The following is a 23,840-nucleotide window of genomic DNA, read 5'->3' on the forward strand; positions in this document are numbered from 1 at the left end:
CTGTAACTGCCACTTTTTTTCGCTTTCCCTGCAATTTTCTCCCAGTTGGCAGCTAAAAAAATTTTGCACAAAGTGAATTCTTTCCATTAGTTACAAGGTCAACATTTTCACGGTGATTCGTGGATGGCTAACTACTGATCCGGATAATCGCCTCCTGCTGCTTGCTATCATTTGATTTCCTCTATTTCTGCTGGCGAGAGAAAGTTACCATTAAATAAAGTGCAGCGGTAACTCACACCTCAGACAGTCAGATCTTGGAGATAAATAAGCAATACAGAAAAGAACAGTATTATTACCTTGGATAAGCCTTTTAGCCTTTCAAAACTGATATTATTGATACAGTAGTTTGAATGAAGGCTTTTCAACAACCGAAATACATCTCTTGAAATAGATGCTTTTAAAATTACCGTTTATTTCAAACTTAAAAGAATTTTTTAACTCATTCCCCAATAATGTTAGTGTTCCAAAAGCAGTTAGATATTTTAGGTGTGTATTATGTGCCAGAGCAACTAAGAATATGAGGTGTTAGTACTTTGTGTCTATTCTTTGGCAAGTTTGCTATTTGCTGGACGAAAACCCCGAGTACCCAAAAAAAAAAAAAAAAAACCATGCGACCTCTCCCGAGACCAACTAACTTAGGCACTGTATGATAAAAGTTCATAAAAATTGCTCGTGTTATTGTGGGAATTCAAACTTAGGTTTCATGCACACGGTGTGGGAGGATGGTGATTATAACCACTGTGCTACTCACAAGGGTCAAGGGTAGTTAGAAGATGCCTTAAAAGTTTTTTTTTAAATGAAAAGCTCTAAAACGTTTTCAAAATCACACATTTTTGAATTTGAAGTTATATGGATTATTTTTTCTTATTTTATTTTAGCCATAACATTGAAGATTCTGAGGCACTGATATAAATGATAATAACAGTGTACTGGTAGAAGATTCTATTCTAAAAATTAAAATTCCCATCCAGGTAATACTAGTCAGATTTCGATACAAATGTACCGAGCTTTTAATACAGCAAGCGGCCTTCCTGGGACACTTTCAATTATTTATGATTCTCGCACTGAGTATGCAAGGTACGTCCTTCTACATCGCGTGAAAAAGGCTTGGATTTTAGTTGTTCCCTCTAGATCTCAAGAACTTTTTATACAATTTTTTTGCGTGAAGTGGCTAATCTGATTGGTGCCTGATGAGGGGGAAAGATTTGCGTTATTTTCATCCCGTAAATCCGGCTTCTTCGTGGAATAAACAGACCATATAACACATGCAATTTATGGACACAATAAATTTGCCATTGGCTTTAGTTTATGACTAAAGCCAATTAAAAATCAATTAAAATAATTTTAATTGATCAAATGATGATAACCTCCACAGATAAGCCATCATACACCTTTGCAATTTAATCCCACAGTGGTCCCATTGGACTGTGATCAGGTATGGGCGAGCCAGTCATCAGTGTCACATTATCCTCCTCAAAACAAGCTATTATGAAAAACTTTATGAAAAAAAGGAGTGTTCTGCTGAAAACATAAATACACCACAAAACGGACCAAACTATCAGTCGACTACTACAGCGCTTCATGGAACATGAACCTTGTCGAAAATTCGTATGTTGAAGACATCGTTCAGTTGGTCTCGTTTGATGACACTGTTCCCTTTTAACAACCACTTTAGACTTGAGGCCACGAATACTTCTGTCCACGTTAGTTGTTTTCTTTGGTTATATTGCTTCAATTTTTTAAAACCATCAATATTTCGCAGTTTTAAAAACTTCTATTCATGACTTTGTTTTTTAATTGACTTAAGCACGACTTTATTTAAATCTCTCAGCGACATGTTTTTATCGACTTCTTAATTAACTTTTAAATGTGCATTGATGTATGTTTAATATGCGTGTAATTTTATTAATTGAAAAAATCAATGTCTAGTTAATTGAATCAGATTTTTTATACCTCCTTCAACTTCTCAGATTTTTAAATACGCCATTGATATAGTATAGGAAGAGAACATAAAAATGTCTAATAAACGTGTTGGAGTGATTAAAAATAAAACTTAATTAAAACGCACAGAAATCGAACACCTGGTAGAAGGGGAAATAAAATAAGCGATGAAATGGTTTATTTTAAAATACACTGAACGGCAACATTATCAGGCACACTTACTCTTTTTATGAAATCTAGTGCTCGTTCAATAACAGCTCCATATGTTCTTGCCATTCGATTTAAAGCAGTTGAATAGATAAAAAAAATACAATTGTCATATTAGGGCCACCCGAAAACCAATTTACTTCCCTGTCTGTATTATGCCCATAAATTTCGTGTGTTCTCTGGTCGATTTTGCTGTATCCTTGGATAAAAAACCCGACTTTCCAGAAGGAGAAACCTTGCTATCCGCATCTGGGACCGACTACTCAACCACAGACTGAAAAAGGAACATGAAAATTCCTCGCACCACTGACCGGATTTGAGTACAATTGATATAATCACCATCTTCCATCCGGTGTGTGGATGACGGTGGTTATAAACTAACTGTGCTACCGTGAGGCGACTGGTGGTATCGGTAACGGTATGGAGAGTGCTTCTGTGGTGCACTTTGGATCCCTTGATATCAGTAGAGCAACGTTTGGGCACCACAGGTAATCTGAAAATTGTTTTCTACCTGGTTCATCTTTTCATGGCTGCAGTGTATCCATATGCGAATGGGTTCCTCCAACAGGATACTGTGCTACATCACAAGACCACAATTGTATAAAATTAGTCCCAAGAAACGGGAAGCATTCAGGGAAGTAATTGTAGAAGCTACCAAACTTTTCACGTCAACTAAGAGATATCGTTCAAGATTTAGACCTAAATGGATGACAGATGAAATGATGAGAGCAGTAATAGAGAATAAAAATGCATAGCAGCATTATAAATTATCATGGTACAGAAAACCAGTGTAAGTACCAACTGGTATGCAATAAAGCACTAAAGGAGTTATACAGAGTGAGGTAGATTACGAGTAGTTTTTGGCTAAGAATGCAAAGAAAAGGAACAAGAATTCTTTGTTTATGTTAACGCTAGAAGGAAAGGAATGAACCAAATAGGGTCCACTAGATATAAATGGTATAACTGTCGATGATACAGTTCTGGTTGCTGACAAAATGAATAAATCTTTTACATCTACATTCACTCATGGAGAAGCGTTTACGGATGGGCATGTCAGAGGTATACCAACTTATAACTTGGGAGTTAAACGATTTTGTGACTGTGAGGAAACGAGAATTCATAAATGGGATCATTGTTGTTGGGTTTCAGGAGCATTAACGACTAAGGCCATATTGCTCCGTATATACTGTTGGTAAATTTCGTGTGTTCTGTGCTCAATTTTCTGTTTGCTGGAAGAAAAAAACCATGCTGTCCTCGCCTGAGACCGACTAACTCAGCCACGTTGTGTAATATGCCCATAAAAATTCCTCTAGTCGTCGATGGGATTCAAACCCACGTGTTTTCCACCCGATGTGGGGAGGACTACGCTTCTAACTACTAAGGCAAAATGGGATCAAAGGGAGAAGTGAGTAGTTAGAGATCTGTAAACTTGACTTCTGCTCCAGGAAAAACAATGGAGTCAGTGATCAAAGAAGTAATTCAGGGGCATTTTGGCTGGAACACAGTTATAATGAAATAGCAGCACGGATTCGTTGATGAAAAATCTTGTCTAACCAATCTGATTGGGTACTACGACCTACAAATAAAAAAACTGGATGCAAAGATATAATTTTTGTCATTGTATACGTATTTTGTAACTAATACCGCTCTACCTGAAAGACTTCTATATAAATTTGAGCAATGTGGTATTAAGGACAAGTTACTGCTATTGAACACAGGGATGGTTGAGTGGCAGAAAGCATAGAGCGATTATTAATGGACAATTCTCTTCTTGAACTAATGTTATTAGTGGAGTCTATCAGGATTCAGTGCTGGGCATTTTATTGTTTTCAATATTTATTAATGATATTGATGAAGATATATCAAATTTAATGTCCAAGTTTTCAGATGATACGAAGGTTAGAGGTTGGTTAATGGTTAAATTAGGGTATGATGCTACAAAAAGACTTTTAAAAATTTTCCTGATGGGCTGAGAAGTTATATCACACGGAAGGTAGTTGAGAAAGAAAGACCTGGCGACTGTACAGTCTGACATGGAGTTTTCTGAGCATCGTAAACAGTCTGCTAGGACAGCTCATTGAGTTCTGTTAATGATATACAGAAATTTTTCAGTAGGAGGAATTAAGATGTTTTTCCCGTTGTAAAAGGCAATGGTTAGGCTGCATCTTGAATACTGCATACAGGTCAGAAAGCATCATTTTAGGAAGGATGTGGATCTGTTGGAACGGAGCAGAGAAGAGCAACCAGCTTAGTCAGGTACACAAAAGGGCACTCTTACTCTAAAAGACTTCAGTTCTGCAAATTGCAGCCTTTGGAAACCAGACACTTGCGAGAAGACATAAACAAAGTGTTTACGGCTAACAAACTACCATCTGGTGTTGTGGAAGAAGATAGTTTGAATAAACGTAAGGAAGAATTGGACAAATTATTAGAGGGAATTGAGAAGCGCTTTCTTTTTTGGCTGATGCTTCTTCCTATGCATCATTTACCTCTACTAATACTACTAATAATACTTCCCGTTACGTGCAAAGGCAAACTTTCAAAAACATTTTTTGGTTTCAGGATTTGAACAGAATTCTTTTAAATGCTGAGCATCTTTTTATATTTTTCAGACTTTATTACAAGCTCAAGGTGTAATGTTTAACTCATTAGCACTTTTAAAATATACGAGGGGTGATCATTTAATCCGCTGTCTGGTGTAAGATCTTATCTTAATAGTCATCATCTGAATCTTCTTCGGATTTCTCCTTGAAATACTCTCCCTTGAACTTTGTACACTTTCACCACTAACGTACCCACGCGTTAAATGCTTCTTGCAAGCCATTTTTCGAAAGACCGCGAATGGCTTCCGTTGTGACACTGCGGACAGCGATGGGATTCGGACTCAAGTCTTTTCCACCCGGTGTGGAGAGGACGACGACTCTATCCATTCGCTACCCGTGAGGACCTTTCTGTCTTAATAAAACCTTTATGTACTGTTAGATGGAACTATTGATTTAAAAATTTACCACATTTGATCGTTCTTTCTTTGTGTACTCAACTGGTGTATAATGTTAGCATGTGTTGGACAGTTATACAAAAAAAAACCAATCCGAATCTCAAGTTCTCAAAATTATTGCCCATATAGAATATATTGAAAACTTTGTGAAGTCTAGTTCCATCGATCCAGTTAACAGACCATGTAGGTGTTACGATATCATAAAATCTCTGTCAGTGTCCAGTCACGCAGACTATGGATGCTAAGATCATTCATTATTCATCACTCACGCCCTCTATTTCCTTAACGATACTCTGAAAGCCGTGTCATTCCAGAGCGAAAGTATGATTCAGTACCAGTTTAACAACTTCATACTTCTCCGACCTAATTTATGGCTTCCGAAATAGAAAGATCGGTGGATACACCCAACTAACGTGTCAGACTGGTAAACGATTTATGATGAATGTTCCCGGATATTACAGCAGCAGACAGACACTAAACGCTGTTATCAGTGAGAAAAGGTTGCTTAAGAGAGGTAGAACAAGCAATGTCAGCATACATCAGAGACCTCTGACATCGTAACTTGTCAGAACGAAAACACACTGACATTTATAATCGAGAACACTCCACATCTTCCTGAATTTTGTACATCACTTGTGCCTAAGACCATATTGAAGTGCTATAAAGCCACCAGAAATAATTATTAAGATTGCAGACAATTATTAATAATAATCAAATTTAGTTTATTGCTTTTGTTCCCAGAATGTCATCCCTACATAGATACTTGCAGAAACTTCGGATTCAATCAAGTGTCTAACTATACAATACGTTCTTGTACAGGAAGATACGATACCAAACAGGAATTTGAAATCGAGAAACGAGTTACCATTAAAAAATCATGTTTATTTGGGTAAAATAGGCTGTTGTTGTTGTTATTGTTGTTGGGTTTTAGGAGCATCGACAACAAAGATTTTCTGTTTCCTGGACGAAAATCTCGAGTTTCCGGGAGAAAAAAACCACTACCCTAGCCTGAGACCGACTAACTCAGCCATGTTATGAAAAAGACCCATAAAAATTCCTCCTGTCATCAACGATATTCGAACTCAGGTCTTTTCCACCCGGTGTGGGGAGGACTGCGATTTGATTTTACCAAATGTGCTACTCACGAAGGTGTTAAAATGGGCACTGAAATATTTATCATAATACAGGAAGGTTTTCATCTTGGACAAAATATTTTCGGTGGTGTCAATGCAATGGTCTTCTGAAGGTAATAAAAGTCTATTTAATAAAGTACTCTCCGGATAGCGTTCAATATTCAACTTAGAAGAGGTAGAGATTAAGCGACAAAGCAGCTAAGACTATGAGGCGTTCGAATCGGTGCTTAAGTTTCGTATTATATCAACAGCTTCTTCACAGGCCTCATCAGTCATGAGGACCCTTCAATGGATTCGTCTCCTGCCCATATGACTAAACATTACAAAAAAAATAGTGTACAGTGTAATTCATTTAAAGTCTTAAACCCTACAATCAGAACTCATCGTGGTTGCATAGTTTATAGACATTTTAATTTACAGAACTAGTTTTTTCTTGGTATGAGCACCCTTTTGTGCTCCCAGCGAATCCTGATTCTCTTCACTGCATTGCACTCGTTCCAACAGATTCGCATCCTTTTTAAAACGAGACTTCTAGAATTGCATGAAGTATTCAAGGTGTGGCCTAACCATTATATTTTACAATGGGAAAATCACTTCCTTGTCCCTGCTAGAAAGTCTCCCGCATGTCATTGACGGACCTCTATGTCCTAGCAGCCTGTCTGCACTGTTGAGACCTTCATGTCGGGCTGTACAGTTACAATCTTTTTCGTTCTCCACTGCTTTGAGTGTGGTACCAATTAATTGCAATACTGGGATTACGGCCCAAATACAGTAATGTTAAACCACGATTGGCACTTCTCTGCCAATCTTCTTAATTGCAGTAGCATACCCGATTCCTATCATCAACCACCCTGCCAACCTTTCTATCATCATTAACTTCGATATTAAACATGATAAGCTGTTGTTGTTGGGTTTTAGGCATATCAGCGACTTAGACCACATTGCGTGTATAAATTGCGTGTGTTCTGTTGTCGGTTTTCCTGGACAAAAATCCGAGTTTACAAGAGAAAAAACTATGCAACCCTTCCTTGAATCCGACTAACTCAGTCACATTGTAAAAAAGCCCATAAAAATTTCACTTTATTTACAGTACTCTAAACTCGAACTCGGGCCTTTTCCACCCAGTATGAGGATGACCGTGATTATACCAACTGTGGCTGAGTTAGGAGATAACAGTAAGAGACATTACTAATATCATTAGTCCAAGAAGAACAGTGCTCGTTGATAACCACTCTTTATATGTTCCACTCAGCCATCCCTTTATCTTGTCCCCAAATGCCACACTGCTCCAATTTATCCAGCAGTCTTTTATGAGCGTATAAAAACTGATATATGATGTCTAAATTATTTGTTGTATCTAGTTCCATTGATACTGTCATAGCAGCATGTCAGATTAGTCATAAATGATCTCCCCTTAACAAATCTATGCTGAGATTGCACTAAAACTGCAATCTTTTCAAGATGATTCTGCATTACTTCCTAGACCACTGACTCCATTATTTCCTCAGGAACAGAAGTCATGCTTAGAGATCTGTTATGTTATTGGGTTTTAGGAGCATTAGCAACTAAGGCCATATTGCTCCTTGTATATTGTCTCTAAATTGCGAATATTCTGTAGTCGATTTTCTGTTTGCTGGACGAAAAACACGAGTTTCCGGGAGAAAAAACCATGCAACACTCGCCCGAGACCGACTAACTCAACTACGTTGTGAAAAAGACTCATAAAAATTCCTGTCATCATCAACAGGACTCGAACCCAGGTCTTTACCACCCGGTGTGGGAAGGACGGCGATTCTACCAACAGTGCTACCCACGAAGGCGCTTAGAAGTTTATAATTACTCACTTCAACTCCACTTTGTGAATCGGAGTGGATTCAGTTGTTCAAAAATGAAAAATCCAACTTAGATTTATAATGGATCACGAAAACATTTATAACACCTACTTCTTACAGAAAAGAAAATACAAACTTATTAGATAAAATGTTTGCAATGAGAAGTATACAGGCGCAAGGCTGGCGCTAGCGTTTGTGGCGCCTTAGGCAAAACGTTGTAACGGCGCCTAATTCATATCGTATCTTAACACACATATATATTATTATGATTATTAATAACAGTTTATTAACCACAAGAAGCCGTGGGTCATCACGAGCCAGCAATGTGCTAGAGGTGTGGAATTTCCAGACTGAGGTTCCAGGAACACATGTACAAGGATACATGCGTGCTCAACCCGGGAAATTTACAGGATCAACTTTCAAAAGCAAAATAACAAAAACAGTAGTAATATACAGAAAGGCCAAAGTAAAGGAAGATGAATGCAGCAGTCAGAAATGTCCAGGAGCAGGTGATCATCATAGATTCATTAGCTGGTAACAGTTCTTAAGGATCTCCTTTCTGTAGAGCTTGTCTTCACAGAACTTATCTGGATGGATGCTTAATTTATTAAAGATCTGAAGGCAATTGGCAGGGACCATGTCCCCCATATAGACAGTAGCGCATCTAGCAGCGCCTATTTTAGGAGCTGTGGCAACGCCGGCCCTGGACAGTCGTAACCTTTAAATTGTCCGTATAGGTTTGTCAATAACCTTTAACTACGAATATAAGCCATCCAAGTTGTTTTCAAAGAGCGTGATTATTGATGGTAATTGTCCAGTGAACTATTAGAAGATGACTGTTTATTGGAACATTTTTTCCTGAGGTATTTCATGAATTTCACGATAAGGTCTGGGCGACAATTACGTGGACCAATCAGAAAAGCAAATGATGCACTTCAAGAAAGAAACCAAGAAAGAGAAAAACTGGAAAAATCCAAATAAGAACAGAAACAAGAGAAAGTTGAAATTAGAAATAAATCCTTCCATTTGCGGCTGTTACTTTCATGAAAGAACCTTAATTTTACAGATGGGTAGACACTTGTAATGAGTGTGGTATTTTTTATCTCGAAGATCACCTCGAGAAAATTCGTTCTTTTAACTGCGCATGTGTGTCGTTGATATAATTTCAGCGAAGACAGGCGCGGAGTTGAGGCAAAGATAACAAATTCCAAATAGCGAATTAATATTTGATTACTTCCAGCGATTCTCGCATTTCAAGGAAACAGATAAGTCTCCATTCCTAGTTGCGCCCTCTACTAAGCGGAAATTCATTTCCACATCCGTTGGTGTGGTTAAGATTGATGTGTTATGACTCAATTGACGCAGGAAAATTAGGAAATTTATTCCAGGAAGCCAGTAATACCATAGAACGAGAAACTAAGGTTACAGACCTCTTAAGTCTGTTTGTGGTACCTTCTAATCTTTGCCCCAAACGGTATCCTCTAAATCTGACCCACCAGCAAGTTTCATTCTACCAATCGATATCTTCTACATCACAGTTTACTCCATATTAAAATTTTGCTCAATGTCACCTTTCAGAGTACTTCAGTGGAATAAATAATTATATTATTCAAAACATGAGTCCAGATATTTGAGAAATGACATTATTCTGACGTTTATTACACCTTGCTGCAATTATGAAGGATTTAATACCCAAATATAAGTTTCTAATTTCTGTGGTATAATTCTAAATATAGGAAAACGTGATGGCATTGCAGTTGAAAATAAAATAATAATTCCAACGTCCTTTGAAGCGCAAAGGGTAAATTAGTCCTAACTGAAACGAGATACGATATAGAAAATAACTCAGATTATCGAATAACCTACGCGAAACATTGAATTGCTGGAAAAATCCAGAAATTCAATTTTCTAGAAATTAGATTCGAGGTTCTAAGAGATGATCGGTTTTTCTAGTTGTGAATTAGTCATGAAGTAATCTGTAGAGTTTCTTATGGTCCTAACCTACCATTCAATAAAAATTAACAATTCTCTGGTCTCTAAATACCATTAGCGCAGAAAGAAAGAAAAATGGAAGGATGAATGAAATGAGGTGATCGAGTTCGTCCTAGTTCATTCCCTGAGGCAATTATGAGTCTTCACGGAGGATAGCTATTTTGGGAATGTGGGTGAAAACAGCTCAAGTCTCCCAGGGTTAGCGACGAGTGAGAGATGAGACTATTTTCTGTGGCAGGTTGGTTTTAATGGTCATATCATGTGCGCTCGTCCGGATAACTCGACTTCCTACTTGGCAATGATCTTCGGTAACCTTTGGGATCGAGACTATTTATATAGTTGGGATGAGAATGGGGCGTCAAATACGATGTGATAGCAGTTTCGTGCTTCGAATAGAGTCGAGTCGTGCGGTGGGGTTAATAAGCACTTGAAAGAAAGACGCGATCACTCAGAGAGTGTGTGTGTGTACCCAAACAAAAGATGAGTCACCACGTTCTTGGAATTGCTCAGGTACCTCATGGATTTTCGCCTGCTGATGTTTTAAGCAGTGACCTGATAATGGATAGAAAACACAAGGAGTCAGATAGAGAGTGAGAGAGAAATAAAGGGAAATTCTATCATAATTTCGAAATCTAAGGAAGGATTTTGCACAGATATCAATAACACTGGAACAATCAACATCAGAAAAATAAAATACGTGTTACAATTTATGTTATTTTAGTTCTGAAAAAAATAGAATCAGGATTCTCCAAAAAGGTATGGCGATCCAGATGTTCTGCAGGTGTGAAAATGCAGATCTTTAGGCAATTCTCCAATGGAGAAAAAACAAAACATGATATTGTTAAGTTCAATTCTTCTAAAACTCAATCCTATCCATTTCTCTCAAAAAGACAGTCTGCTGCATCTATGTTCATCTTCCATGGCACTCAGATTTCTAAAAAGGCCACGTGCGAGGTGTGGCCAGCTTGAGACCGACTAACCCAGCCACATTGTCGAAAAAAATAATAATAATAAACATAAAAGTCCTTACGTAATTGACAGGATTCGAACTCAAGTCTTTTCCACCCGGGTGTGGGGAGGGCGATGATTCTATCAAAATCCCCACCTATTGTCCTCGTGGGTAGTACAGTTGGTAGGATTGCCATCCTCCCCACACTAGTCGAAAAAGACATGAGTTGGAGTCCCATCGATGGCTAAATTAGTCGGTCTCAGGCAAGGATACCATGGTTTTTTTTCTTCCTGAAACTTGGATTTTTCGTCCAGTAAAATATGAATTCAACAACAGAAGGCGTAATTTACAGACAACATAAACGGAGCAATATGCCTTTAGTCACTGATGCTCCTAAAATCCTACTACAACATCCCAAACCAACAATAGTTACTCTAATAGTCAGTGTGTTGAAAAGAAGATATGGTACTGGTTAGCCATTGGATGATGTCCTGAGGGCACCATGGATGGCCTGTTGCCGCTTTATTGGAAATATTCACAATGGATAAAAAATAATTTAGGCTTAAGTGCATTTTGAACGAGTATTCTTTGGCAACACCGCATATTTTGCACCTGAATCCTCAATATCAATGAATATTCGAAAGCAAAAAAGGAGCATACTGATTGAGTTCTGGGACCAAATGGCTGATGGGGGCATTAGTATGACAGTCATATGACTCGTGAGGTGAGGGATGAGCGATGGGTAGGTTAGGACCCCAATTATAGCAGCACACTGTTGTAGCGAATATGATCGTTAGGAGGACTGGAGGACACGAGATTATTTTCTACACAATATCATGCGTAGCTGCGATTTGGCGTATCCATCTACGAAGACGACGCTCATAGGATGGGTGGGTTGCTATGGAAATCTACTGACATGCGCTGTGTGTTTTGTCAGTAGTCTGACTAAAAGACTTTTACTGACACACAAGAGAAGATAGAACTGGTGCTCTTACATGTAATATTTCACAAAAGGTATCATGGTAAAGACAAATCCTGTCAATGATCTGTTGGGAAACTACTCAACCATTTAAAGACGACTGATAGTGTTTTTTGACAAGTCACTTAGTGGTCGTCCTCGGATATCCACAGATGATGAAACCTCTACTATTACTCCTGAAATAATTAATAGAGGTCCTCAAAAATCTTTGAGGAAACTTGGCCAGGAAGTTGGTACAGCCGAATGTCTGCTGAAGGGATTTTGAAATGAAACAAATTCCATCCTTATAATCGCTTCAGGAATTACAGGAAGGTGACACTGACAGACGGGGAGAATCCTGTGAGTGGGTATTACACACCTTACGTGCGCACCCCACTTTGCTTTCAGATCAGTTATGAGACCTGTTTTTACTTGAATAGCTGTGTTAATCGACATCGGAATGATACCAACAACAACTAGATGGTCGAAGGCCACTCACAAACTAATCCTAAGGTTGTAATTTGGTGCACCAGCCATGACCATAAGTTGGTGGGACCTTACTTTTTTTGAGGGAAATGTTACCGGTGCATATGCTCAAACCAGTTTTAGAATCATATGTTGACGATTTTCCTCTAGGCAATGTATTGCACTGAACAATCACCAATCTACGAAAGCGGATAGATCTAGGTATAAATCTGCAAGGAGCTGATTTTGAGGACGGCGATTCCACCATTGTGCTACCCACGAGGGCTCTGCAATGATGGTTGAAGTGAAGAGTTTGATAAAGTTCAAGGAGGAAACGGATATCAAGTTTTTGGTCATGGAGAAGGTAAGAGTAATTAAGAGTTTATTTTTAACTTTCTTTTGTTTTTAATGGCAGGTACAGAAAGTCTTCTTCCTTGCGTCTTTTAGCCAATTTATTACTAGTACTAATACAAACTTAGAAGTGTTTATGGATTATTACAAAGAGCAGTATTTTTTGTTGATATACTGTGGAGTGCACCTGTAGGTAAGACAGATTCCTTAACAAAAACAATAACAAAGACATAAACAAAACAGACTTCTCAGTAAGCTTTGATAGTTCTTGATGGCATCAGCGTGTTCATTTACATACGGAACAGTCGAGACCTTCACTTGTGAAAAGCATGCCAATGTCCTACCACCGGATCGATATCTACTTAGCTAGTTCTCGGTGCTTCTTAAAACATCTTTGGGGGATAGAAGTTGTCTGAATTTCGAAATTTTTCGTTCTATTATGCACTGCTTTCACAAACATTCGACTGCCTCATTTGTTTGTTTTGTTTTGTTTTTATCAGCAGGATAACCTGTTCAGCAAACTCTGAAAGATTTAAAATATTAGACAACGAAGGAAATCTCTGGGCCACTTGCATGAAATTTTTGAATCTTCATATAAAGATTCGATTTTTTCTTTAATTTACATAAATACTGACACCTCGTGGCCTTATGTGCGTTTTACTTTACTTTGGCCCTCGTGGGTAACACAGTTGTTTTAATCACCGTCCTCGCCATACTGGATGTAAAAGATTTCAGTTGGAATGAAGCCAGGAATTTTTATTGGTCTTTTTCATAACGTGGCTGAGTTAGCTGGTCTCAGTCAACGGTACCTTGATTTTTTCTTCCAAAAACTTAGGTTTTTCGTGGGGGAAACAGCAAATCGACCACACAAGACACGCAATTTACAGCCATTACAACTCAACTTCATTCTAAAAACAACCAAAACTGACGTTGATCACTTTAGGACCTAAATTCACACGAAGTTGTGCGGTTCCTGTTGTTGTTTTAGGGTTTTAGGAGCATCAGCACCTAAGCCATATTGCTTCATGTATGCTGTCTGTAAATTGTGGGTGTTCTGTGGTCGATTTTCTCTTTGGTGGACCCTCGTGGGTAGCACAGTTAGTAGGATCGCCGTCCTCCCCACACCGGGTGGAAAAGACCCGAGCCGAGTTCGAGTAGTCGATGACGACAAGAATTTTTATGGGCCTTTTTCACAACATGGCTGAGTTAGTCGGCCTCAAGAGAGGGTAGTATGGTTTTTTCTCCTGGAAAATCGGGTTTTTCATCCAGCAAACAGAAAATCGACCTCAGAACACACGCAATTTACAAGGAGCAACGTGACTTTAGTTTCTAAAACCTAACAACAAACAAAGTGTTTGCTGGACGAAAAAAACCTGAGTTTCTGGGGGTAAAAAAACCTTTTAACCCTCGCCTGAGACCGACTAACTGAGCCACGTTGTGAAGAAGACCCATAAAATTCCTCACGTCATCGATGGAACCCGAACTCGGGTCTTTTCCATCCGATGTGAGGAGGACGGTGATTCAACCAACTGTGTTAACCTTGAGGACTGCAGTTCCTGAAATGCTTTCATTTTTTTACATGTCCATTCTAAATTATATCATATTTTGTCTTCATGCAGATAATTATGTTTTATGTTCATGTTTTGTCTTTTGCTCACCCTAAAATTAAATATCTTCAATATGTCTCCTTGTTTATAGACGCTATATGTACAGACGGTCTTTGACTTATTGATCCGCAGTTGTTGTTGTTGTTGGGTTTTAGGAGCACCAGCGACTAAGGACATATTGCACCATATATACTGTCTGTAAATTGCATGTGTGGTCGATTTTCTGTTTGGTGGACGAAAAACCAGAGTTTTCGGGAGAAAAAACCAAGCTACCCTCGCCTGAGAACGAACAACTAACTCAGCCACGTTTTGAAAAAGGCCCATAAAAATTCCTGCCTTCATAGATGGGACTCGAACTCAATTTACATCCATGGAAATCACTTTTAAAAAAATCGTACCATAAATGGTTAATGTATAAAAAGAATTTTACAAGTTTTTAAAAATACACTTATGATATGACATAATTCCGTTTCCTGTTCTACAAGTCTGCTTTCTAAAACGCAACAGCTCCAAACGACTGTTATATTAACGCTTGCTGTTTGTACTTCTATCAAATTGGCCCATGAGACACTTCAATATCAGGTCCTTACCAAGTCACCATGTACTCACAAATGCTTTTCATGTTTGGAAATACATCAATTCAGCTGAGTCATTAGTGGATTCAGAGTTAAGGCAAATTGATCAATCTAAAACCATAAAAGAAAAACAATTCCTTAAAATATAGCCCAAGAGGACACTTGGACTTCAACACACAATGAGATACATCTTTACATAATCTCAGACATTTTGGTAGTTTATCATTAATGGCATTCCAGAAAGGAGCTTGTTATCTGTCCAAGAAAAACACCATTACCGGAGAAAAGTTACCGCCTTGCCACACAGATGTTTCTTCAGAAGACTTATCCAGCTTGGTGTGCGATAACAAAGTGATAGACCCCCTTTTTTTATGTGTGCTCTGACAGCGTTCAACAAAGGGTAAAAAAAACAACAACCAAAGAAAAACAAAGATTCATTATTTTGGCATCAGTGTACGAACTGTGATACTAGTGACTATGGAATGTTTCAGGAGGTTCAGGAGGGCAAACGGAAGTTTATTATTTCCAATGACTCAGTGCGGAAGACAAGATAGTTAGCAGACGAGTATTAATCCTTTAATCTTCGTCTGACTGGAATGACAGTCTTGATATTGGCGAAATGCCAAGAAAATGGCGCTGATAAAAGTTTCAGAGCTTCATCAAATATTTAGAATTACAGTGAACTCGTTCTCTACACCCTAGAAGATTGCAAGTGCCAGATTTTAGAGAATGTTTATCTAAAAGTAAACAAATGGCAATAAACAAAGTCACAGCAAATGCTTTCATTGTAATGTTAATTTTAAACGCATTCCTGGTACAGTACCATACAAAATATTAATGAATGTACTTCAGAGAAAAAATTAAAGTCACTTTAATGAAAAGATGTTTGCAGTATTATCTTGTCCATCTTGTCCTTTTATCTGTTTTGTGGTCAGGATTTAAATGAGACTGGTACATAAGCTGTTTTAGGACTAACTGGACCATCGTTAGGTAGTAGGTAGTCTTTAGAAGTTGTTCGACTTGAGCTACCATTTGGTATTTTCAAAGTTGTGATGTAGCTGATGCTCTGTTTTGTTAGAGAGTTGTTGCTAGACACTACCTACTCTCCAATAAGAGATGAAAGAGGCTGATAGTAGTCTCACCTTTTAAACAAATGGCCAATCAACCTTTTAGCTAGAACACCTTTTTGAAAGTAATGTAATACCAGAGTAAGTTTGTTCTGTTATGAAAGTAAAGACAAACCATCCAGGCCCTAAATCCTCTCTACTACCTTCGCCTGGACCGACTAACTTAGTCACGTTGTGAAAAAATGCCCTTCAAAATTGCTCGCATCATCGATGACATTTGAACTCAGATCTTTTCCACCCGGTCTGGGGAGCATGGTGGCAATTCTACCAACTGTGCTACCCGTGAGGACACTCTTGCAGATAACCCGTGGCATAAAAAATATTGCTCCACTGGGTATCAAAGGGCCCAGTGTGCACGACGAGAGCAACCTCTAAATGATTGCACTGCCACCAATGACTGCACTGTTGGCACCTAAAAGGTTGGGTCCACGAACTCATCCTGTTTTCTGGTTCTCTCCTCAGCACGGAACAGTAGGAACAGGAATCAGTCAGACCAGGTAACGTTTTTCCAATCTCCAGGTTCGATCGTCAGCTGTGAAACCAAATCCTTGACAATGCAGACAGTATCTCTAACTAGATGGTATGTGGCAATGATTAATTTACAGCCGAAAAGAAATTAAGTAAGTTAAGACTTGCTTAACTGGTAAGTTAAGTAAGTCTTAACCTTTTCCGAATTTTGAGTTGTACGGTGGCCCTGCCATTTGCGAATTAAATTATCAATCTATATTATAGGTCCGATGCTATAAGTTTTATAAAAATAATTTAAAAATGATCCTCTGTACATTATACAAGGTGGTTTGAAGATGTCAATGGGTTAATTAAGGAGATTCTTGAAAGGGGAACACGACAAAAAGAAAGAAAGTAGGTCATCCCCGAGTTGAGATGGCAAGCAAGAAGGCTAAATGGTAATTACATTGTGGAAAATACTTCTGTATAATTTCAAAAGACTGAAATTTTCATGGTCAACCCGCAACTTTGAACTACTTCATCTCAAGACGATCCGACATACTGTATACAGGTTTTACCAAACTGCAAGTCACCATAGTCAGACAGAATAATTAGTTTGAACTTTGTTGTTGTAATGGTCTGCTAATCTTATGTGACAGCACAGTGCCAATCAGTCGTGTTTTGTTTTCGTAGAATGTTACGTATGCGGTCAGAATACCAACAACTTCCAAAAGAGATGTCCTCGTGGGTTCCTTCCAAAAGAGATGGGTTGGTAGAATCGGCGACCTCCCCACACTGGGTGGAAAAGAGCTGAGTTCGAGTATTATGTCTAATCTGAGTGTGTTCCTTGGTCAGTTTGCCTGTTCTTTTGGGCAAAAAACCAGAGTTTCAGAGAGACAAAAACCTGCTATATTCGCCTGACATCGACTAACTCGGCCACAGAGTGAAAAAAATGCCCATAAAAGTTTCTCGTGTTATTGATGGGATTCGAACCATCTGGTATGTGGAAGACGGCAATTATAACCACTGTATTACAAAAACGGACCATTCGGAATAGGATTCTTTCCAAAAATTAAATTTCAATATCAATATTCCGATTTTTTTAAAAATACACTTCGTTTGCCAGTAAGATTTTCAGCCATTAGTGTAGAGTATCTCATGGTTTTTAAATATTTAAATATTACTAGGATCCTTCAAACATTAGTCGGTCTAAGGCGAGTGACTGAGTAGCGTTTTTCATCCAGGTGACTTGGGTTTTCCATCTTTCATACAGTAAAAACGATAATATAAACGATGGTTGTTAATACATAAATACAATATATATTCATCGTAGCCTTAGTTTCTTTGAAAATAATTCTTACATAATTCATCCCAACCCTTAATTTCTTAGTAATTAAAGACAAACTTTTTCAACGAAAAATTCACTTATTACTAATAGTTTTGTGAAACAAAAAACAATATTATCGTATATAAAAATATGCAAATTAGTTTAATCCTCAAACAGATTAGTATATATAATACTCACATAAGTTATCATTGGAAGGTTCCAAGCAGCTGCTACTAGAGCCTCAGGAGCACAACTGTGATCTGGACCGATAAAAGCCACAACGCCATTTTCCCTCATGTGTGTCATCTTTCTAATGGCTACTGGAGTATTTGGTTCGCCTGTTTCATTGACTACAAATTGTAGAGTGTGATTTGGTAAAATATCGGGACTCAGATTCACTACATCTACGGCAAGAGGAAGAGCACCAGCAATCAAGTTACCAAGACCGGTTTTGAAAGAAACTAAAAATCCGATAGTAATGTTTGGTCTTTCAAAATCAGGGTGGACTTCATCGCTTGAAAGGATCGATGGTTGTTTTTGCTCTTGATGGACTTCGGCTGCTACAGCAATGGCAGGAATGAATGAGGCTTGGATGGAGGAATGAACCAAAGGACGAGATAAGGTACATAAACATACAGTCATCCATCGATATACAGTTAGGGAGGACCACTGATGCACAGTCATATTCCTCAACAATTTTGTTTTAATTTCGGATCACATGCATGTGCCCGTATTTGGAGAAGGTATGAGTCGCTCTAAAGAGTAAAATATGAGTTAAGCTCATAACCTTATGGTTATTATATAAAATGTGTATTGCAAAGGTAATAAATACACCCCGATTCATTTTTATTTGGTAAATATTTGAATGGGAAAAAATGGTCAACCTTCTAAAGCCGGAATTATATGGTCTCATTAATTTCACAATATGTAGGATCCCAGAGCGTATATCGCTAGCTCAAAACAAGATAATTAATAACAATGTTAATTAAAATCTTCGGGAAAATTCTAGATAGAGTTGCTTTCTAATTAAGAGTTGAATGATTGCACTTGTCTTTCCTTAAAACGTTGGGCATTATCACGGCATTGACCACAGATGAGTTTCAGCTGAGTAAGTTTGTTCACAATCATTCCAATTAATTTCTTCAAAAATAATGGATGAATGTTGTTCGGTTGGAGAATACCATGTCACCTGAGTGTTTCTCAAAGAGTGGCAGATACACGGATGCTATCTGAAAGACAAGAAACAATAAGAAAAGTAAGCAATGGGAATTCAGCCATATATGAGAGAAAAAAGAAACAGAAAGATATATCGTTTTGTCACTTTTCAACCATTTGTATAAATGGTTGAAAAGCTTTCTACAATTTCAATACAATGCTTGTGTACAGTATTATACATTGAATAAAAAGGAATATACAGAGTATTCTGGAGTCAATCTCTCTCTCTCGTCCTCTCTTATTTTATGCAATCTTCAAGGATGTTTGGACGTTATATTCCATTACCAACAAAACAATAAATTTTCCCTTCCTTGCAGTAGATTAGATGTGAATTATGAATTATGTTTCGTTTCAGAAAGCAATTGCGCGCTGCACTCTAGGAGAACTTCAGCAATGAAATATTGAAGCAGTGTGAGGGTACAAAGAAAATAAAATTCCTTATAGCATAGAGAACGTTATGGAAAATATAACATAAAAAAAGAAACTATATTAATAAAAATCGTTATTCACAGAGAGCAACGAAAGCTTTTTGCCGGTTAGTGAATATCAGTTATAAATGGAGCAAGCAGCACGGATCAAGACCATAGAATATATATGAAATCGGGTAACCTTTCACCAAGAAAAGTTTCAACCAAATTTATGAGCAATGTATGTATTAGAAAATAGAAGAATCAACTTATGTGTGACTGGATACAAATTGTTTCTAAAACGTACTATGAAAAAAGTCAGCTAGTAACCATGGAGACGACTTCAGTTTCTTCCCTTTCCCATAACCTGTTGGCACATTAAATAAAAGTGTCTGCAGTTACTCTTCCCTCGAGAGTGTCAAAGTAAGAAAAACACAGCACTAAAATCTATTTTTGTCGGTGTCTCGCAAATATATCACTTTACTTAACTATTTCAAGTATTTCCTTCCTTTCACTAGATACTGTAGAACTCATAAGATGCTGACCAAGAATTCACAAAGCGCAGCCATCGAAAATAAATTCAAAAAGTAAGTTCTGCAATCAGAAATAATTTTTTCTGTAATATTCTCCAATCTCACTTTCATCCAGTAACGTTAGGCTTAACGTTTATTTTATTATTTTCTTATTATTCATTACGATTGAGGAAATTTAAAGTATGTCTTCCCATCATACCCTCCTAAAATAAACAAGCTACCATGTTTTTTCTTTTTTTTTTTAACCCCTTAGGTTGGAACGCGATGACACATCTTGTGAGACATTAAGGTGTTAGCTTGTACTTCATGACCCCAAACATAAACTGCTTCGGTAGATCAAAGATAAAAAATAAACAAAATAAGAGATAAATGATAAAGGCATTTATAATTCTAATTTAAAGAAACCTAAATTTAAGAAATTTTATTATAAAAATTATCAGTGTTGGTAGATAACCATCAAAACTCCTTGAGAAAGGGCAACTTAGAAATTGAGTTGGAAAACTAATTAGGCCTAACATTTAGCAAAAGATTCTCATTTATATTCTCTTTCGATTATTTATTATGTTTTTTTCTTTTCACCAATATCAAAAAATAAATAAATAAAAGGTTGTTTTGCTGCCAGTGTTTCTGTTTTTAAAAATGGCTGCGATTTTTATGAATAACAAAAGAATAACATACTCGTAAAATACTTCTATTGAGATTGTTGGTAATGCTGATACAGGATTGCATTCTTTGGGGTTTCATGGTAGATATATGTGAGCTGCATAATTGGAGGAACACGTACTGAGCATTAAATTTCGTTTAAGGAATGCACCAGGTGCGATTTACTGCACAAAAACCATTATTTCGAAAGGATATTATTAGTCAAAGAAAAATAAAAGGGAATACGAAACTAACGTGCTAAAGGAAATCAGAAAAAAATTCGAATCAACCTGAAATGTGTCAATTTAAAAGAGAAATTTATTCCGATATTTAGAAAGCAACGAGGCTAGTACTTACCAACAAAAGCGAAAGTTTCACGTCAAAAAAATAAAATAAGAGCAGAGAAAAATAGCAGCTCCAGAAATTAGATTTGAAGAAGAACACCTGGATACACTCCCTTAGATCGGAAAAGAAATGAAGACACAATGACAGAACAAGAGAAGAGCCATAATTGATCATATCGATAGGTAGCAATAAAAGCGGAAGGTCTACATGGATAGAATTGAAAATACCAACACCACTGGAGATGATCATGAGAATAACACCTTGGTTGTTGTTGTAATAGGGTTTTAGGCACATCTGTGACTTAAACTATATTGTGTAGTGTATATATTACGTCTATGTCTGTAAATTGCTTATGTTCTGTGGTCGATTTGCTGTTTGCTGGACGAAAAACCTAAGTTTTCGGGAGTTAAAACTATGCTACCTTCTCCCGAAACCGACTAACTGGGCCAGGTTATGGAAAAAAACCATAAAAAAATTCCTCGTTTCATCGAATGGTTTCAAAAACAATCTTTTTTTTTTTTTTCCTGCAGACTGCTGTTAGCAAAACACAATTATATCTGGTCTTCGTGGGTGGCACAATTGATATAATCGCCGTCCTTCCCACACCCAAAAGACTGGAGTTCGAATCCCTTCAATGACGCGAGGATATACTTACAGGACTATTTCGCAACATGTCTGAGTTAGTCGGTCTCAGACTACATAGCCCGGTTTTATCTCCCGGAAACTTGGGTTTTTGTCCAGCAAACAGTAAATCGACCACAGAACACATCTACTTACAGACGTAATATACGTGGCGCAATATGGTCTAAGTTGCTGATGCGCCTAAAGCTTTACAAAAACAGCACGTTTTAAAAATACATGGATCGGAACTTAGCTTCGACTGCACGAAGTATGTGTGCCGTTATACACTGGTGTGCAAAATTTAAGGACCAGTCAGGTTTTCACTTGTAGCTTCTCATAGGAGTGGCCTGGATATGGGAAAAGCATACCAACGGAACCGCGTGAGGTACAGAAATGATGAAGGAAACAACACCGACACAAAAACGGAAACAAAACGGTACAGAGGGACTTTATTCAAAAATGGCAACACAGCACTAGCTGTCATGATACAGATGCATCACTGCCAAAGATGGAACAAAGGGAAGAGGTGGTCCTCAGTAGGAGATATGGCCACCACTAATGTCGATGCAGGCTTTGCACTGCCAGTTCATACTTAGAACAATGTTGTTGATAAGTTCTTGCGTTAATATCGTCCATTCCTCTGTCAGTGCCATCTTCAGCTGGTGAACATTTTCTGGTGGGTGTGAACGTGCCGCTAGGCATCTCCCCTGAGCGTCCCATATGTGTTCGATGAGACTTAGATCAGTGGAACGGGCAGGCCAATCCATACGTCCTCACTTTCCAAAAGCATATCAACAGCTGAAGTGCGACGGGGTGCGGCTTTATCATCCATAAACACGAACTCAGGGCCAATGGCACCTCGGAACAAACGCACATGGGGAAGGATTACCTCAGTACAGTAGCGTGCACCGGTTACAGTACCGCCTTCCAGTATCTGGAGTTGTGTACGTCCATCCAAGATAACGCTTCCTCAGACGAGAACACCTCAACCGCCATATCGATCCATTTCAGTGATGTTTGCGGGGTGATACCGTGTGCCAACCTCTCGCCAGATTAGCTGACGTCCAGAATGGCTGCTGAGACTGAATCTACTCTCATCAGTAAAGAGTACCTTAAGTAAAGATTTCGTGGTTGTAACCTTTAGAAATAGTGTTGGTCCTTAAGTTTGTTCTAGCAATCAACAACCCACTGGCTAAAGGCAAATTTCCGCACTTCTATTCTATAACTGTTTTTCCTCAATTTAAATTTATACTCCCTCAGGTCCGTAATCTGAACAAGAGGAAGAATCCAATCAGCATTGAGCCTGCTCAACCCATTCAAGGCCTTATACACCTCAATCAGATCACCTCGCAGGTGCCTAGTCTCCAGACGCTGCAATTTGCAGAACTTAAGCCTTTCTTGGTAAAACCACCCCGTCGATTCCCACCTTGTTGCCCTTCCTAAAATGAGGCCTTCCTATACGCAGTACTCAAGGCGTGGCCTAACCATTGCCTTATACAAAGGGGCATTCACCTCCTTTTCCCTACTAGCAAAATTCCTGTATATCATTGACAATACCCATGATCTACTCTGGGATCCTGCAATTGTTCTCATCAGTTCTCATCAGCACAGACAATGGGACATTAATAAATTTTTATTGAAATTATTGGTTACTCAAATTCTGTAGAGGGTAGTGTATATACTGTATAGCGCAAAGATATAAATGAAGCGTCGAAGGCAAGAATATCATTTCCAATCGACATTCCATGCATAAACGAGCTCAGCGAATTTGAAACTGAACATGAAGTGCAATACTTAGGACAATTTCAAAACTTCTGAACACTTTGAGGACTTCCATCTGGATCATCGTACACAAGCGATGGTAATTGTCCATGCGAAAGATGATTTACCAGCGCGACAGTATTTTGATAACAAAAGATCTCAGAAACTGTTAGGAATTCGAAAAAATCTGTTCCCAAAGTTGTCAAAAAGAATTCATCCAAAGATCTGTAAATGCACATACTGTAAGCATAATTTTAGAGATTCCACAAATGAGTTACTTACAAACCTTTTTGGAGAAAATTAATGCACAGCGATAGGTACATAGAGGTGGCCACTGAAGGAGTGGAAAAGGATATCTCTGGAAAGGCAAACCACGGTATACATAAAACTTTGGTGTAGCACCAACC

The 23,840-nt window shown here is 38.1% G+C and overlaps 1 protein-coding gene across 1 annotated transcript in view; it reads right to left on the minus strand.

Annotated features, from left to right (window-relative positions):
- Gyc32E (Guanylyl cyclase at 32E) overlaps positions 1-18,764 on the minus strand; it is a 77,848-nt gene extending 59,084 nt beyond the window's left edge. The window contains exon 1 of the mRNA XM_090386652.1: positions 18,108-18,764. Coding sequence (XP_090242778.1) covers positions 18,108-18,593 — 486 coding nt within the window. The 5' untranslated portion in view covers positions 18,594-18,764. The remainder of the gene's footprint in view (positions 1-18,107) is intronic.
- Between the last annotated feature and the right edge of the window lie 5,076 nt (positions 18,765-23,840).

Source organism: Mastigoproctus giganteus, chromosome 12, assembly GCF_048544385.1.
Source record: "Mastigoproctus giganteus isolate SK-2022 chromosome 12, ASM4854438v1, whole genome shotgun sequence".
NCBI lineage: Eukaryota > Metazoa > Arthropoda > Arachnida > Uropygi > Thelyphonidae > Mastigoproctus > Mastigoproctus giganteus.